The 18,868-nt window shown below is 33.6% G+C and overlaps 2 protein-coding genes across 3 annotated transcripts; one reads left to right on the top strand and one right to left on the bottom strand.

Annotated features, from left to right (window-relative positions):
- The first annotated feature begins 498 nt into the window (after window positions 1-498).
- Window positions 499-8,807, top strand: LOC149423536 (solute carrier family 67 member A2-like). The gene is made up of 5 exons (XM_089631994.1): window positions 499-745; window positions 890-1,021; window positions 3,759-3,888; window positions 4,176-4,391; window positions 4,470-8,807. Exons 1-5 carry the CDS (start codon window positions 704-706, stop codon window positions 5,198-5,200), a joined length of 1,251 nt encoding a protein of 416 aa, XP_089488120.1. The 5' UTR covers window positions 499-703; the 3' UTR covers window positions 5,201-8,807.
- Window positions 8,808-8,905: 98 nt separating this feature from the next.
- Tsp68C (Tetraspanin 68C) lies at window positions 8,906-18,833 on the bottom strand. 2 transcript variants are annotated; one of them, XM_089631632.1, is made up of 5 exons: window positions 17,681-18,833; window positions 14,417-14,635; window positions 12,162-12,344; window positions 10,341-10,547; window positions 8,906-10,075 (listed from the first exon to the last, which is right to left on the bottom strand). In XM_089631632.1, the coding sequence occupies exons 1-5, from the start codon at window positions 17,741-17,743 to the stop codon at window positions 9,755-9,757; spliced, it is 993 nt and encodes a 330-aa protein (XP_089487758.1). In that variant the 5' UTR covers window positions 17,744-18,833; the 3' UTR covers window positions 8,906-9,754. The 2 variants fall into 2 exon arrangements, with proteins under 2 accessions (XP_089487758.1, XP_089487759.1); XM_089631633.1 differs by lacking the exon at window positions 12,162-12,344.
- Window positions 18,834-18,868: the final 35 nt, after the last annotated feature.

Below are 18,868 nucleotides of genomic sequence, written 5' to 3'. Positions count from 1 at the left end.
AAATCAATTAGATTCTACACCTTATAGTATTGTCGATGTTACATAAAATATTGTTTCCTTCTTACTGTTATTCCCCGATTAAACGAATGTGAAAAACGTTTTTAAGTGTCTTGTTTATTCTCAAAAGAAGAAGCAATGATTTTTTTGTATTTTTGAAAAGCGAATACATAAACAAAGCTGAAGATATTTTCTTATTTTGTTAAATCAAAATACATGCAGATGAGGAAATTATGATACCCATACGAAATAGTCATAAATAAACACCATAAAAAAAACATTCTTGCTTCAGTGCCGGTTTTCTGAACGCAATAGAAATAGCTTTTGTCTAAACATATTTTTTTTAAACATTGCATGAACAAAATTATAGCAGCCGGCATCTTTGGTGACGTTTTTATAATCGAGTTCTAAATAAGGTACTTTTTTAATATTGCACTATTTTACTATAGTAAGCTTATTTTGGAGATGCAATTTGACAGCTGTCAACATGTGTGGCAGGTGGCAAGGAGTTGAAGTCGATGGTAATGTGATAATAATTTGCCGGGAAAAATCGAAGCTTGCAGCAAACCTTGATAAGTGAAAGACCTTGTTGCGCTAAGAGCATTTTCCAAACCACGAATTATTACAAAAAGAAAATAACCTCTCGTTTTGAACAAATGCTTACAGAAAAGATTTATTATTTACCTCGTGAAGACAAAACATAAAGATGCAGATTAAAACTTTCGTTCTGTACTTCATAACATTCGCGGTAAGTTATTGGAAAAAAATATTTTAAAAATTCAATTAAATGAAGATAATTATTATTATTACCACAAAGTTTTTACTGTAACTAATTAACAGTTCTTAATCGTGTAAATCACGTCAATTCTCAAAATACATTTTATACTTCCAGGATTTAGTTGCTGTTGGATTAGTGGTACCTTTAATCAGTGCTCATGTGACGTCTCTCGGGGGGTCTCACTTTGTTGTGGGGCTCATGGGGTCCTTCTACTCTGGTTTGCAGCTCTTTTCTGGACCCATTGTTGTAAGCTCACTCTAAAATAAAGCTAACGGGTTATCTAAATATAAGTATCTTCCCACTTACACATCAGCCACTTCCTATCTACTTCTGATTGAAAATCCCCAAAGTTGCTTCCATTATACCCAGTTCCAGGCTTTCTACTCTTTGTAATATCATTCTGTCTAACTCCAAATATTTCCTCATCAAATCTGATGGTTTTTGGGTTGTCTTGAGCGGTTTTAAACATTACTAAACGATTGATGAAATGTGCATCAGTTGCCCATCTGACTGTATACCCCGAAATGAACCCATTCTTTGTAATTAATATTACAAACATTACTTAACTCCAATTTATTTATTTATACTGTGCTTTACAGAGTTTCTCACTTTTTCTCACAAAAATTCCGCGCACCCAAAAACATCATATGTGATTCCCCACAACAATTTTTCGAATTCCATGGGGGGGGGGGGTGGCTACAAGATTCCATTTCGGACGCAAAAAATACTATATCAAAACCGGTGTATTTTTGTTTAAAAAGTAAGTTCAACAGGTTAGATTTTTTCGTCGCTGATTCTCGGTCTGAGTAGCCCAAATAGCGATAAATCGCCTTCGTTGGCAACACTGGTGACCGCGCGCAAGCTACATTGTTTGTTTTACCGCGGGCCCGCGACACTTTTTCATATTGGCGTTTTTTTTGAAAATGGTTCACGTTCACGCGGGCCTCTTATAATTCGTTCGCGGGCCACATTGTGGCCCGCGGGCCTGGGGTTGGGCAGCCTTGATCTAAATAATGATTCTAAAACCAATAGAATAACAAAATACGCAATTATAAAATTATATAAAACTCACTAAAATGACAAATAATACAAAGATAGGTAAGTAATATGTAATATAATTAGCACAACATATTTTTTCTGAAACCGTATAAATTATTGATGAAAATGTCTACTTCAGCACACTCAATTTTATTATACAGTCGACACATTTCGATCAGAGGGCTAAAATCTTGGATGAATTAAAAGGGAAGATAAGTTACTGAGACAATGCGCATTCACTGAACTAGGTCCAGTGGACAAGCTGGTGATTTACTGCGTTCAGTATCACACGTAAGCCCGTCGGTCAGACAAGCTGTTACCGGCTGCCACAAACACGTCGCTCTAGGCTCTTTTGTTGTGAAAAAATGCCTTCCTTTGCGCTTGAGGTGTGCTCAAATCATTCTCGAGTAAAAACCAAATCTGATGGAGTTTCTTTCCATTCGCATCACTCAAAAATCACTTATTATTTCAATAAATACAATTATTCATAATGCTTTTCGAATAAAATAAAGTGAGACAGCTAACCCAAAAACACATAAGGAAAAAACATACATATATAAAAACACACACATGTTAAGGACTTCCTTGTGACAGTACATGGTATTCTACTACTCTGCTTGCTCTTTTGTTAGCCAAGAATGAGGGTAAAAGCGGCCCACTAATGGGCAAGCATGTTCGCGGCGAGCAGTCTGGGCATGACGTCGATACAAAAATGCTCTATATTGTAATAAAACAAATAAAAAACTTTATTCCACTTAATTTTATTTTGACCGTAACCGGTTTCAGCTCGTCAAAGCCATCTTCAGACTGGTACACAAAATTCTTAGTCAAAAAGCAAATATAATCCCATCATAAATAATGATTTGACAATAAAATTAGGTCATTATTAATGCATATTACCTGTGAGGTTTTTCCCTAATAAATATTGAAATGAGCTACAAACCCAAGGTAATTAGCTTACTGGAATTACCAAATATTTAGAAATTCCATAATCTTAAACGACTTAGTAACAAATAAAATTGATTAAAATCCTATAAACTACCCCTCTCCCCCCTCCCCCATATGTTGTGTATATAAACCGTAGACTAAGAATTTTGTGTACCAGTCTGAAGATGGCTTTGACGAGCTGAAACTGGTTACGGTCAAAATAAAATTAAGTGGAATAAAGTTTTTTATTTGTTTTATTATAATATATTATAATGGAATTCCACCACGAATTATCGGTCTCAAAAATAGAAATATTAACAAAAATGCTCGTCGCTCGCCTGTGACATCATGCTTTCCGCGGACATGCTCACCCGTCAGAAGGCCACTTTGAGCTCGGAACTGGTGTCGCGAGAAGGAAAGAGAAACGAAGGGCGTTCATAATAATATAGTCGTTTCACCTCTACACATATTCTTTTAATGGATATCTCTTTCTAATGCGTTCCGCTCATTGTAGCCATTTCATTCATTCAGATAAATTAGCTGTGGTTATCGTTTCTCGTGTGTTTCTCTATTCGATTTAAATCTAGAAATCGGAAAGTGCCATATTTATTGTTCGATTAGTATGCACATAACGCGTCTTTGTATTTATGTCAATGGCTATATTATTTTTAAATGTATTCAGATAAAACATGGTATGGCGTCTTAAACTATGGGAATTGGGAACATTTATTTCAATATTGCTAAGACATAACGTAGTATCAAGATGGCCGTGAATTATTTTATGTAAACATATTAGATCAGTCAATTGCCTTCTAACTTTAAGTGTATTAATCTTGGAAGTATTCAAAACAAATGATAAGTTTTTAGTGCCGTTTAACTGATAAATCATCTCACTTTGGTGTGATTATTATGCTTCATCTTACTAACTGTTATCTAAGTAACTAATAATATAATGTTTGTTTATTTATCTGTTGCAACAAATTTATTACAATAATTACTCTGTTAATTCCTGTTACAGGGCAGCTTTAGTGACATCAAGGGAAGGAAGCCTGTCCTAATTTCAACGCTACTTTGTTGTAGTGTTGCATACTTATTATTTGGCTCTATTTCATCAATTTATGTTTTACTTGGACTACGAATTATTCTAGGTTAGTACAACTCACCATTAAAAATTTGTGCACACTAAGCCTTAAAACACTCTATTTAACGCTGTGGCAATGAAATTATAATTCCCATGCATTTATGCAACTAAAAGGCTTCTCACTGTCTGTCATTCGATTATTTAAATTCTTTGGCAATATACACGGTGTCTGGAAACTCGTGGTAGAATAAAAAACTTAGTTTTTCTGCTCTAGTAAACATTTTGTTATTTGGACTTGCATCCGTATTCTTCTCGGGTACAGACATAATTTACATATTTGAATTGATTTTCCAGGTATATTCAAGCATACCCAGACACTAGCCAAAGCCGTTGTTAGCGACGTTGTGAAGAATGATGAACAAGCTGATGTTTACGGAAAGATGGCAGCCGTGTCTGGAATCGGAATAGCTCTAGGGCCGATGATTGGTGGCCACATTTCAGAACATAACCCTGAATCAGGATTTTCAATTGCATGCTCCGTCGCTTGCTTGTTATTCATATTCAATGCCGGTAAGTTAAATTTATTATTTATTTTTATTGTTGAAATGACAATAATATATCAGATACTAATTTCTCAAATGTTTTCAGGAGTGGTATATTTTATCAGTACATCTCCGAAAAGCAAGAAGGGATCGCATCCTCACTTCAAACACCACACTCCCGACTACCTGGAAGTTATCGCTGATGGATGGACCAAATCCATCCAAGAACTCAAGGAAGTGGAGTGGCACAAGTACTGGGACATCTTCTTGCTAAAAGCCCTTGCTAGTTTCAGCATGGGAATCTTTTATTCTGTTTATTCACCTCTTTTGAAGGATATCTATGGTTTATCACCCAAGTGGATAGGGTACACAATATCATTCCAGGGGTTTATCGGGGCTATATGCAGTTTTTGTATTAAGTATATTAATGCAACTTTCTATAAGAATGATTTAGAATACTCTGATAGAAATTTACAAAGCTTCACAGTTATTACAACAATGTTTTTAATGTTAATATTTTGTAATTCCTGGTTTTTATTTGTCATCTTATTGATTCCTATGGCTGTGGGAAATGCAATTCTTAGATTAGTGGGTTTAGAAATAATTGTACATAAATCCCCAAATAACCAAAGGGGATCCCTGATTGGTGCTTCCAACAGCGTGAGATCAATCTCAGGAATAGTTGCTCCGGCTGTTGCTGGCTTTTTGGGAGATAGGTTCGGTTTACAATATGTTTTGACTGCTTCTTTAATCTCTTCTTTCATTGGCACAATCATTGCTCTAGTCTATAAGATGAAGACAACCAATAAGAAAGTACCACTGAAGAAAAAACAGTGAAGCTTCAGTAAGTTGTTAGAACCCAATTAAATGCTAGATATGTATTAGTTTTTAATAAAATTTTGTACAATATAATATACCTACATAACATTGTACAAAACCAAACTGCTACATTCAAGTATGATCGATAAAGTTTTACAAAGAAGTACATTAATGAACAAAATAAGTATTATTGACTGTAAATTGGTAAAACACTTCAAGCCACATTTTTGGTGTTACTTTTCTTTGGCTTTATATAGAATATTCTTCAAAGTATTCTAAAAACTAAATTTACGCATATGATTTTTTTTACGTTATTCCATGAAAAACCGTAGATGAAATTACTCAACTCAAAATTTCTCATTTTTTAAATATTGCAATACTTTAAATCAAAATTTTGAAAAACTATCATAACTTCAAAGATTTTCATTTAGTTTTATGAATCTGTAAATATTGATTTTTATATACCTATATTGCAATATTTCATGTTGTGGTTTGAAGGGTTTTACCTATTTACAGTTGTTATGTATTAGCAAACCAGTTGCAAATCATGCAAACAAAATGTTTTTTGAAATGTACGCAAATATACAAAAAAGATAAATTGTAATATTAATCTACTCTACAAAGTCAGTTCAGTACCAATCAAAAATGAATTGATTTTGATAACAAATTCGCCAATAAAATACCATTCCTTTAAATAGTTTATAAATAATTATTTTCTGTGTTATCAGATAGGTTAATTTTGTACAAATATTAGATAAAAATAGAATGAACACCTTTGGCTATTCTTTGGAGAAGTGGGAGGGCTCAAAATAAAATTTTGTACCAAATATGTATTTTTGTAAAATTTTGGTTAGGTTTATCATGTGTTACATTATTAACTTAAGGACGGGTTGTTTCACAGAATTTAAACAATTCGGCAAATTTCAAAGTTGATTTTCAAATTCTGTGAAGGTTATATTCATGTTCTATTGTTATATTATTACTGACCAGTTACTTCACAAAACTGATATAGAAACAGAACTTGGATAAAACATTCACAGAATTTGAAAATCAACCTTGAAATTTGATGAAATTCTGTGTGTACCCGTAGTGTGTTAACCCTATCTGATTCTATTTTTGTCATAAGTTACTTATTTTTGTGCAAAATGGTGCTTTTGTAAATTGTACTGTCTTACCAGATACAGTGAAACCTCTATCTACCGTTTTTGAAGGGACCTATTGAAAAAAACAATAAATGCGGGAAAACAATGGAAGTGGGAATATAGAAAAATGCTACATTCATACAAATGTCATGTCCTTGGGTGAGATTAGTGCAATTTTAAATATTTATAGTAATCCACACCTTTTTGTTTGTGTAATATTTTACAAGTAAAGTTTTCATATTCTTAAAACACCTACATGAGCTTCAGTGAATTGCCAATGTGTGAAGGGTTCGCGTAAGTCAGTTCCTTCAGATGCAATGACATAACAACTAATGATTAACGCAACAATTTCGAATGTTCCTCTCATTGTTTATGAGTACTGTTAATTTAAACCAAGAATCTATGAAATATGGTTTTGTATGTTCACATTTTGAAAAACGATTGATAACACAAACTGTGCCGTTGACCACACTTGCGGTCCAGTTAAATTATGACTACCTTGAGGTGCGCTGCAGTGTGCAGTGTGTAGAGATAGGTTTTAGAAGTTTTAATGCATTTCATTACTGTCCATGAAAATCCCATAGTAAAAAAGTTGATTTTGTAAAAGGGTGACTATGATTTCTAATCTAATTTTCAAAATTAAATCTGGTTTTGAGATATTTACAAGTCTCATAGTGGTTAAACAATGAAAGCGGTAAAATGATACATAGAGGAACTATCGATGCATTCTATTTTTGCGAGTTTTGATAAAATTAATTCAGGACTGGAAGAAATAAACGACAAATGTGCAAAAACAACTACTCAGGGAACAATCGATCGAGAATTCACTGTAATGTTTTTATATATTTATAAAAATAGTACTTAATCTACCATATGTATTTTCCCCAGAATAGCTAGTTATATTCAGAAAAATGATGTTTTAAACGTATCCTTAAGGATACGCTGGCGTTCAAGAGGTTAAGTATAAGTAGTACAGTACAGTATAATATAAGTACTTTATATTCAGTCTTCCTCACTAGGGATACCTGTTCTGAGGCGGACTGTAGGTTGTTGGGTTGATTTTATACTAAACTTATCCTGTCTTCATCATTTGTATAATTTCCTCATCTTTATGTTTACTTTTTAAATTTATCTCTGTGGTATTTTTATACTCTTACTGGCTTTGTAATTTTTATAATTCCTCATTTATAGTTTTTTTTTTTAAATATTCTATTATCTCCTTTAGTTATTTGGCTCACCGAGGATATGAAGTAGTTAAATACGCATATAAAAATATTTTCATTTTTATTTTCTTATTAATTATAAGCAGTAAACAACTAGTAAAATGTAGTATACTCCTTAGAGCCCCTGTTTTACTTAAGATTAGCCATGTCCGTCCGTTCTCTACATATAAGGAATTGTGATATTTGATTCCAGGGTTATACATAATGAAATAAATTCATTCAGTTCTTATGATTTTGAATCTTGTTTATTTAAAAAGTTATATTTTATTTACATGTTGAAATATATTTATATTTTTTCACACAAACACATTGTATTATTTATCAATTTAACAAGACGATTTAAAGAAATGCACCGCTGCAAACAGTGAGAAGAGGAAGAATATACATGTATGTAGTTTGAAGTAAGAAGAAGACAAATTTTAATCATAATGTAAGTCATGCAAATTACCCAAAAACAGATTTATCCTTTGGTAATTAACCCACTATATGTATATTATTATATTAGGTGATAAACTAATTTAATCCTAAATTTAAAATTATGTATTACTACGTATTGATCATTGCACCATCTCAAGTCATTGTGCAATATTTTGTATTATTTTTGCAGCAAGTAATGTTCCTGCCTCTAAACTCAGAATTTTGAGACCACAAAATGAAAATAATTGAAAACCTTTAGTAGAGTTCCCATCAATTAATTGAACCCTTATGCGGAAAAACAGCGTTATGTGACAAGTGAGTTCGGAGATACAAGACGGGTTGTTAAACACTGTTTGACTGTAGTGAGCATCTACACATCGAAAGTCTTATTAATTCATATGTAAAAAGGTATTTCAAATAGACAACATGTTTTAAGTATTTTAATTAATTCATTCATAAGTTTTGAGTACAATTCAAGTTAAAGAAAAAAAAAATAATGCCATTTTTCCGTGTATCAATTTTTTTTCATTTTACTAACTATAATACCATAAATTTAAAATTCCAGACGTCACAACATATTAAAAAGTAGTAAAATTCCGATTGCATAAACCGTCAGTTTCAATTAAGTAATGGCCGACTTGTACTGAGATCGCGCTACCGGCCATCACCATAGGCCTTGTACTGTCATCTGTATATATGTTATATCTGTGAACGTAATTGTATGGCGCGTAATTTGAATGGATTTGCACAAAAACAGCGTTATTTCGATAACGCTGTTCTTACGCATAAGGGCTCCATTGTAAACAATATTTAATTATGGACTAGGCAAACCCTAAAATAATAAAATTTTTTTTTTTTTTTTTTTTTTTTTTTTTTTCCATAGATAAATTGTTTATTGTTTATTGTTGTTGTTATACGCCCATAGGGGCTTTTACATTACCTATACAACACATACTTCGTACCTGTATGCTCTTCAAAACCGCTTTCCAACCTTTCAATAGCTTAAATATTTAAATGGCCAACCATATGAATATAATGATGCATTCACTCAAATTTAAAAAAAAAAAGTTAGCGCTCTGAAACCTTTATTGAAAACGTAACATTGTGGTGTACGTAAACCATTGTATATTCAAAATCCTGATTGTTGAGGAGAGCGGTTTAAAGTTCATTTTTATCACTGTAATTCCTAATATTAACCGAATTATAAATAATATAATCCAAATTTTGTACATACAAATATTTTCATATTATATATAAAATAAAATTTTTGTAAAAATGATTCAAAATAAATTTTAAACTGCCTCCTCAACTATCGAAATTTTGAAGACAATAACAATTTATATAGGAGGGGTCGAAATGTCATTTGACATCAGCAATAATAGTCCTAGAAGAATATAGAAATAAAATTAAATGTTTCCAATACATGGGATTGTTCAACAGCTTTGAATTGAACCAGTTTATTTGTCTTTTTTTTAATTAGTGTCCATTGTGTCATTTGTGAATTAGTGGCTTGTGCGGAAAAGAATTTTCATCGCCATTATATTCATTTCATAATATTATTATTATTATTTAATAAAATATTTGTGGTCGATTCTCTCTGCTTTTCTTAAATCTATAGATTACAATACATATTTAAAACAAACTGACTAACAATAACATCATCAAAGCATTTGATTAGCTATTTATTAAATCGCTATCTACCACATGATTGATTCTGCTTGAACTTTCAACAAGTAATCTGAAAAAGTCTGTAATCTATTTGTGAGTGAAAGTGCATCATCAGCTAATTTTCATGCCATTTCTTCCCTCTTAGAGTTGTAATGGTGGTGAAGCTTGGACCCCGGGCTGTAAAAGGTATCGGGCTGAATGTAAGTATCAGTGACAGGTCTTTCTATTGTGAACATCTTGTTGTGGTAGATGTTCTCTGTATTCTTATTGTTTAATGGTTTGATTATGAATGAACCAGAATCCTTCCTCCTCTTTCGTAGTTTTACACATGCCAGGATTGTACTGAATAGTGCCCCAAATTCTATCAGTGAAATGATGAGGATGATAATCAAGAATCCAATGTATTGCTGCTGATACCATATCTCCACTTTTGTGAGACATCCCTGGAAAAAAAATAAACACCAAGAATGTATTATAAAAGAGGAATGATAAATTAATACAAATTTTTACAACGTTTTTTACTGTTGATTCAAGAAAGTATTGAAGGCACGTAATATACGGATAGAGAACTGTAAAGCGTATGTATTATTATGGTTATTAAATCCAATCTCCAGTGGGAGTGGCAAAAAAGATGAAAGAAGAGACTCATGACGTTACTTCATGAAAAAAACATTCTAGGAAACTTCAGTGAAATAAAGAAAGACAGACCTGCCCATATCTAAAGGGAGTAAAATGCTCTGGCAGCAGCTCTTGGCAGATGGATTCGTTGGCTGGTTTCGGATCCAAGTAAGAGGAGGTGACTTCAGCCGGCACGCAGCACGTGAGGGGCACGATCAGGTCCCGGGGACCTAGCCTATGGAGCTGCCACAGAGACATGTCGTAATTTCTTCCATCCGTCATTCCACAACATTCAAACTGAAAAATAAAATGTAAAATTATGCATTCAGATATCAATATTTTTCAACTTCATCAAATCAACATATTATCAATGCCATTGAACTGCCTAATAAAGGAAAAGGAAAAATTTACCTCTTGAAAGTTGAAACTCTAAAATGGTTGATCAAAATCATGTGTTTTTGGTTTGAAAATTTGGTCGCCTAGAAATGTTTCAGATACTTTAATTAAATACTGCGAGTTGAATACATCTTGGCCTTTGAAATAATCGAGTATTTTTTATACAGGGTGCGGCAGAGAGGACGGACGTTTTTGAGATGGGTAGTACTCTCCCCCTCCGTCTACGAGAGAGGTGGGGGGGGGTGCCGCTTGACTCGTTAGTTCCTAGCATTGTTTTACCAGTTCTCGTCATGGAGCCGTGGACGGTGGAGCACCGAGTTTTCGCCTATGATTGTTTCGTCCGAAATAATGAGTCAGTCACCGTCGTACAGTGTGAGTTTCGTCGCCACTTCAACATTCATCGGAATAGAGCTGTTCCCTCTCGAAACACCATCCTTCGTTGGGTTGAATCATTTCGCAGGCGTGGGGAACTGATCAACAGAAGACCAAGAGGAGCTCCGCGAACAGTTCGAACTCCTGAAAATGTTGAACGCGTTCGACAAGCCTTTCTTCGCAGTCCGACTCGATCTGCCCGGAAACATGCTGATGCACTTCGCCTAAGTGATCGTTCGGTAAGGCGAATTTTGCATCTGGATCTCCGCTTTCACCCCTATGATATAGAGCGATGTTGGAGATAGTCTACGCGAACTTCCAAGAACGCCTCCAGCACTGCATCAACGATTTCGGCCACCACATGCCTGATGTGATTTTCCACACTTGACTGTCTCAAATGCTATTTCCTCGCGAACCTGATTCCATCAATAATTTTTTTGTTTGAGTAAAAATTAACTATTATATGGTTTTTTTAAAACCGTCCGTCCTCTCTGCCGCACCCTGTATAAGTCTTTTTATAAACCCAGAAATAAAAAATGTATAGGCCTATGAAAACTGCTTTAAAGTTCAAAATCTCCTACTTACGAACCCATTTTCGGTTATGATTTTATTGTATAATGTGGCAAGTTATTTATAAAATGATCGGAAAAAAATTAAATATTTTTGCCTGAACATCCACAAAATAAAATAAAAGGCACTTTTTGGCCATGTTTTTTTCTTGCATAAATCAAAACAGGCGGATGGTGTTAAGCGGGAATTTAAACCTTATCGGCATCTACGTAAGGGTTGTTATTGATAGCGGCTCAATTAAAAATATTACACGACGTAGTGCATCGCCTTAATACTTTCCAAGGCACCAGCATCTGAAGGTAGCCACATTAGTTCTGTGGTTAGAAAAGGGTTCGGAGGTCAAATCACTGGTTGCAGCGACAACCCTATTTCTTACGAGTTTTTTCAATACTATTTGATGATTATTACTATTCTTTCAACATTTAATATCTTTGAATCTTTTGAAGGCAGCCAGCTTTAATAAATAAGGTAGCACAAAGGGAAGATTATTCTGTATTTGAGATATCAAACACATGAATTGTCAGGGATTAGATACAATTACACCACAAGCCAAGCATATTTTAACATGTATACCAATGTCTGCGCCAAATCCAGCGCGGCAGTGAACTGCTCATGTCCCGGGACCCCGTAAGCTGCCTGCAGCGCCCCCACGGCACCCCCGCGGGCCCCCGCCAGGCCCACGCAGCCCGGCCAGGCCACCACCACTACACACGCCGCACACTGACACACCAGGGATATCAGCACCATTAGGAAGTACTGAAATCATTTTTTTTTACTTTAAACTTTTGGCTGCATTAGCTAGCTCAGGTTTTTTAACACCCCGACACAGAACAATACAGGTAACCAACGTTGCTATCAAGGATTGATAGATAGGGGTGCATATCAATGTTATCATATCAAACACATGATACGATGATTTGAAAAAGGTTAATTCTTGGTATATATGTTCTGCTCAAATCCAAATCCTCATTAAATTCTCTGTAGTTAGAGCGCAACGCAACACGCAAGCATTTCACTGTTTTGTTGAAATTAGAGATTACTTTTTTAGTTATGATTGGTTCATAGGTGTGACCAGTGAAATGGAGCATCCTTATTTGCTAATTGAAATTAAATTCATTCCACGCGGGTTGTAGAGAAAAGTCCCAGGGTTAAAAGATGGTAAAGCAAATGGCAACGGGAATACAGATATGATGTTATTTATCATAATTAATCTTTTTTAGCCACTCTACAAATCTGTACTGATAATAAATAATGTAAGGCTGTTCAAAATGTTGGCTGAAGGACGAAAAAGTGCAAAACGGCTTATTACCCCAAAAATCAATCATGAATATGAAAGTTTTTTTAAATTAATTTTACATTTATGTTACTCCTGTCTACAAGTTATTTGAAGTGTCTAACTTAATATTAAAAAATCTGTAAAAATAAAACAGTAACTCAATCATAGATAATAGGAACTAAAGGAGATGTGGTATGGAAGGGTGCTGACTGTCGCCGATCAATGACCAAACTCTAAGAACTATCAAAGCAGCTAGGCCAGGGCTTCCCAAACTTTTTTCAACTGTGACGCCCTTGGGAAGTTGCCATATTTTTTGTTGTTACGATCCCGCGGCGCCCCGGGGCGTCGCGACTCACAGTTAGGGAAGCCCTGAGCTAGGCAATGAGCGTTTGGTGTACAGGTAGATGCAAAAGCAAGACGACACTTTGCTTAGATGTGATTTGCATTAGGACGGGTGAACCAGGGTGAGCGATATTGGCGTCGTTTTTCTAGGAATGGCTTCATCGTTAAAATAAAAAAAACAATAATGGTTAATGGACCATCTCTTTTATTTCTGTTATCTATGAACTCAATCAAATCAAATCAAACCTCTCCTAAAAGCCCAAAAAATGGTAATACGTGTCATTAACAAGCGACCGACAAGATACCCCTCCACTCGACTCGTCATAGAGTATAAGGTCTTAAACATACGACAACTCCACCTAAAATATTCGCTAATACATTTCCTGTTCAAATATAAAAACGAAACTCTTTTACAACACAACTACACCACCAGAACAATAACCAACGGTCACCACAAAGTACCTTCACTACATACCTTGTCAGCTCAAAGACAATTTTTCTTCCTAGCTCCTAAAATCTTTAACCTTATCCCTGAAAACCTAAAAACCGTGAGTCAACCCCATTCCTTTAAAAAACAAATTACGAAATGGATACACACGGAATACATTACAACTACAATACCCATTCATTCTACACTCTATCAATTTAATCACCTTTCAGACAAAACATAATATATCCTTATTCCCTAACTTAGCGGTATAGTATGTACATAATTAATTAGTGTGATCTATTTACTAATAATTTCTCAAATTTTTCATCTTCTTATAATTCTCTAACTTCTCAATCTCTTCTTGCAACCCAAACTAGCTATACATCATTTTTCTTTTTCATATTATAGTAATGTATAGATTCTATGTCCGCAAACTGTAAAATTCACCCGCCATAACACAGGGTCATCCCTAGCATGGAGGGTGAAATATCACAAAAACCACATGTACCCTGTAAATCATGTATTAATAAAATAAATAAATCAAATGAAGTGGAAGATACTCGCAGTGAAAAATCACCATTCAGAATTGAAATGTGGCTTGAAATGGCTTTAGTCATGTTTTTTTGATCTGAATCCCGTACTTCCCACTTTTCTCCTCTTCATCTCCTTTCCATCCCCACTACCCTCAACCTCATACTGGAGATGCCGTAAACCCACTGACTCCGGTTAGTAGAGATCATTGGATCTCTTGTGTTATATTTACATAAAAAATATTCTTACAAAAGTGAGAACGCAATATCCTCTCGCATAGGTGGCCCAGCACCCAGTGGCCCCCGCAGCGGTCATGAACAATCCCGCACCGATGATAGCAAGGGACGCGTAGTAGAACGGGGGCTGTGGGGCCTCATCGTCAGGGTAAGTCAGGAGCCGAGACAACAGTATCCTCGGTGAGTCGCAGAGCAGAAGGAAACCCATCACAAGTAGCAGTAAACCACATGACTAAAAATGAATAATTATTGTGAACATATTTAAAAAAAAAAAGAAAGTGTTGCCACGTGAAAAAAATATTATTACCACCATATTTTTTTTATTATCTGTATGTCTATCTTGATTTTTTTGAGATTCATTGTTATTAAATCTGTATGTCTATCTTGAGCTTTGTAATGTTTTTAAATTTCCAATGTATCTAAAGTTATAGAAATGTGCATCCTATAGTTTACTCTGTTTGTTGTTTTTAACTTAATATTTTTATACTCGGTACATTTTTAATTGTTTTATCTCTTCTACTCTCTGATTATATCAAATGTATTATAATTGTATCATATGTAAAAGCCCTAATTGGGCGTGTACAAACAAATAAATAAATAAATAAAAATAAATAAATATTTTAAAATAAAAAACGATAAAAAATTTATTAATTGTTATGAACGACTGAAGGGATAAACTCATGTTAGTGTGTTGTACGTGTGTGTGCCAGTAAGGTTAATTGTATCTTGCTTCGGGTGAAATTGATCAAACAATTTCAAATGTTTATTGAAATTCTTTGATATTATTGGCATATCTGGGGCCTAGGAGTCGAAAGGTCTTGTGTAAATTGGCGACCTCAGTTTTTTTTCAAATCAGTAAAGATTACACTTCTATCTGTTTATATCGACGGTGCTGAACACATTAGAAAATAAGAACGATAGGATAACAACTTTAAATAAAAAAAATATTATGTAGCTCGTTGCCGAATAAAACAAAATAACTGGAACTTCTTAATAACCGTGAAATTCCAAAATACAAGTAGGGCAATAGTAATGTCATAACGTAGAATAAATATATTGGACATAGTTACATTAAGAACTGTATATTATGCGCTTGTTTAATCAATGCTTTCATATAATGTTGTATGTTGGGGTTCTTGTCATATGTATCAAACCAAAGTGCAAAAATACATTCATGGCCGCCACCTGACAAACAATTTACCGGTGTTTGAAAATTTGCATTACTACGAAAGAAATGGTGTGACTGTGAACCTTGTAGACCATAGGTATATTACTCTCGTAGACTGGTTTTGATGTCAGAATCAGCAGATTCTGCTGTACCAACCAAACAGTATGTATAATATGATGGTGTTTTATTCGTTTTTAAAAGACGATTTATAAATTGTGTGTACAGTAATAAATAATTAATAAAACTTATTTATTAAAAATAAGCTTTTATTGATCTCTGTGAATATATTTTTATAAAGCTACAATATTTTTCACTGGAGTTCCCTAAAACCAATTTTGTTGTTTTATTTGAGTTTTCTATAACACTCCAACGCCCTAAAAAGGGTTTATCATGTGATGCATCAATATCATATTCATTGATAAAAAAAAACTTTAGTGTAGTAGGAACCAAAACCACAACTCTAAATATTGATAAACCGTACATGGTGTCCGAAAACTCGTTGTATAAGCGGGAAACTGTTGAATCTACATCACATCTGGAGTTGATTTTGTATTATAACTTTTTATGATTAATAAATTCAAACTTCGGACTCGATTTACATTGAGTCCGAAATTGAAATTTTTTGGGTCAAAATGGTCGCATCTAAGTAGATACACAATAGACCGTGCTCCAAAAGGTTTTTTAATCCTTCAGTTGAGGAAAAAAATGGAAAAACAAAATAAAAATCGAAATGATCGGGTATAAATAAAAAAATTTATTTCGCTGTGATGTAGATTCTGTTACGAGTTACCGGACACTGCGTATATTATTTTTTCACCTATCTTGTCATTTTTGAACAAAAAATAATTACAGCATAAATAATAAACACAAGCACAGCTTTTAATGGTTATCTTTAAATTAAAATTTGGATACAAAAGTACATACTTGTAATATAAGAATGAAATGTCACAATATCTACATAAGAATTATTACACTGTTTCAATTATACATGAATAATTTGTTTTGTAATTGTTATTAACTGCTAAATTATTTTAAAAAAATTTTTTCAAATAAATTATTCTGTTCTCTTGAAAAATTATTAAAATGGAATATGACACCTATCGCTCATGACAAAATAATACCTTGTATTTCGCATAACGTAGAATAGTTAAGGACTTAACTTGTTTATGTAGTCATAAATTCAACAATTGACAGCCCTGAACTTATTTTTGACTTCTTTCCATTTACCCCACAAACCAACATCGAATATCTACCGTATTATTGCAACGACTCTAACACGGAATAACAATTTTATACTCCCGTTCGCCGTCTATAGAATTTGGGTAATGATTATAAGGATGTTGTTGATATATTTAACGCATCAATAACTAAATATAAACTTAGTAGAATTTATATCGGCAAGCAGAACAACAAATTTAATTGAACAAACTGCCTAGCTCTGCTTCGACTTATTTTCATTTATTTATCTAAAAACTTGAATTTTTGCACAAAATTTGAATGCTCTTCTATTTAGACATTGTAATAGTTGCATTGTCCACTCATGAAATAAATATAGTGATTGATACTTTTTTTTAAATAGTTATGTGGATTAAGACAAAAATGGTGGTTTATAGGATGGATCATGCAGTACTTCATATCTCTCTGTATGACGAATTCTGATATTATTCTGTGCTATATTCATTGACTTGGGGTTACAAGGAACTAAGTACTTTAAATGGAAAAAAAATTCTAAAAATTTTTAAAGTTGTGTATTTTTATTTTATTTTTGTAACAGAACACACTGAAAAGTTACTTTTGACAAATAAGTAGGATACGAGGTATTATTTTGAATGAGTGCAATGCTTTCCAGATTCAGACACAAATAAATAATAATAGAAAACTTGTTGGTCATTATTGAAATGGCCAAATTTTTTTTACAAACATGGAACTACATAAAAAAACACTACTTGAATAGTGTTATAAATATACAGTAGGGGCTTAGTTATTTAATGCATGAGTAAATATTGTCCGACAACACCATAATATAATTAAAATAAATTAACTTACAAAAATCATGATATAGAATTTAATTAATCCTTTATTTTTACATATGTGAAATATTATACTCACCAAAAATAAAAAATTGAAACATCCTAGTAACACTTTAGAACTGAATAGTTTATGGCATCTCATGTTTATTTATATAAATACAACAAAAATACTTCCTCGAAAAGATAATCCAAACACAAGATAAAATTCACAAAACACAAAAACACTTTTAAAGTAATTCAATCAAAATGAAATCAACAAACAAATTCCATAAATCACAAACACCACGCAGCACTCCCTCATTGTTATGAACGTGGAAGTGAATTTTAAAACACAATAGGAAGGAAGTACTAGTAAATAGAACTGCTGCTATATTATGAGTGGGGACCAGGAATGGGAACTAATTATGTTCGTAGGCACAAATTGTATTGTTAAAAACTGTATGCAACTATATTATTCCAAGCCAAACGACCGGTGTTCTATTTTTTTCGAATTAAGAATGGCAACAGTAAAGTTTAAATGGGCTGGTAAAATAAGTACTGGTCTGTTGGAGTGATACAGGCAGAGTGGTTTGTGTTTTTGGCCAGCAAGACCATTGGCTAGGGGAGACACGCTCTGTCGGACATGAAGGGTGACTAATTACAGTTGAAGCTGCTGAATATATTACACACATCAGAGTGCACAAATATTTTAGCCTAAAACAGATCTAAATACAGGCCAAATTCAGTAAGTTACAGGTAATGTGCTAGGTATAATGTGCATTGTTGAAAAACATAAAGCAATTAGTTGGTCTGGGTGGAATACAGTTGTAGGTCAATTCTATTGTGTTTGAGCTAAAGATGTCAGCTATTGGTGAAGTCAATAGGCAATCAAATTATAATGGTTATTTCCTTTAGGTAGGGTCACTAATAATTGATTTATTTTATGTTAGCTTAGTTTTGTATAAAAAATATTTTCTACCTTTTTTTACTTGCTTGTGAAGAGTAGGAGAGTGAAAAAGGAGTACAAATTCAAGTACAGAGGTGGTGTGTATTTTGCGTAAGCCTAACGCTGCATAGACAAAGTCCATGTGAACACAATTTTAATTTGTTTGAGTTTGTATTCATTCCAAGAATAGTAGTAAAATCGCATTTGCCTAGACTTCGCCCACGTATAACGCAGCGTTAGGCTAACGCAAAAGATACAGACTCACCCCCCAGTAATATAATTTTTTTTATTATTCCTGGCCAGTGGTGTAGTGATAAACTGTCAGGCCCTTAGACATTTGAT

This window comes from Hesperophylax consimilis, chromosome 5 (assembly GCF_061612785.1).
Source record: "Hesperophylax consimilis isolate HC1 chromosome 5, BYU_Hcon_1.0, whole genome shotgun sequence".
NCBI lineage: Eukaryota > Metazoa > Arthropoda > Insecta > Trichoptera > Limnephilidae > Hesperophylax > Hesperophylax consimilis.
The sequence above is the reverse complement of the archived record's forward strand: the minus strand, read 5'-3'. Positions and strand labels throughout refer to the sequence as shown.

What these genes read in the sequence shown, in the direction of transcription:
- LOC149423536 (XM_089631994.1), top strand. Translation starts at nt 704, where the DNA reads ATGCAGATTAAAACTTTCGTTCTGTACTTCATAACATTCGCG. An exon ending in TGGACTACGAATTATTCTAG is followed by an intron (nt 3,889 to 4,175) that starts GTTAGTACAACT and finishes TTGATTTTCCAG; the next exon opens with GTATATTCAAGCATACCCAG. An exon ending in GTTATTCATATTCAATGCCG is followed by an intron (nt 4,392 to 4,469) that starts GTAAGTTAAATT and finishes AAATGTTTTCAG; the next exon opens with GAGTGGTATATTTTATCAGT.
- Tsp68C (XM_089631632.1), bottom strand. Translation starts at nt 17,743, where the DNA reads ATGAGATGCCATAAACTATTCAGTTCTAAAGTGTTACTAGGATGTTTC. An exon ending in GATATTGCGTTCTCACTTTT is followed by an intron (nt 12,345 to 14,416) that starts GTAAGAATATTT and finishes AAATGATTTCAG; the next exon opens with TACTTCCTAATGGTGCTGAT. An exon ending in TGGATTTGGCGCAGACATTG is followed by an intron (nt 10,548 to 12,161) that starts GTATACATGTTA and finishes TTTATTTTTCAG; the next exon opens with TTTGAATGTTGTGGAATGAC.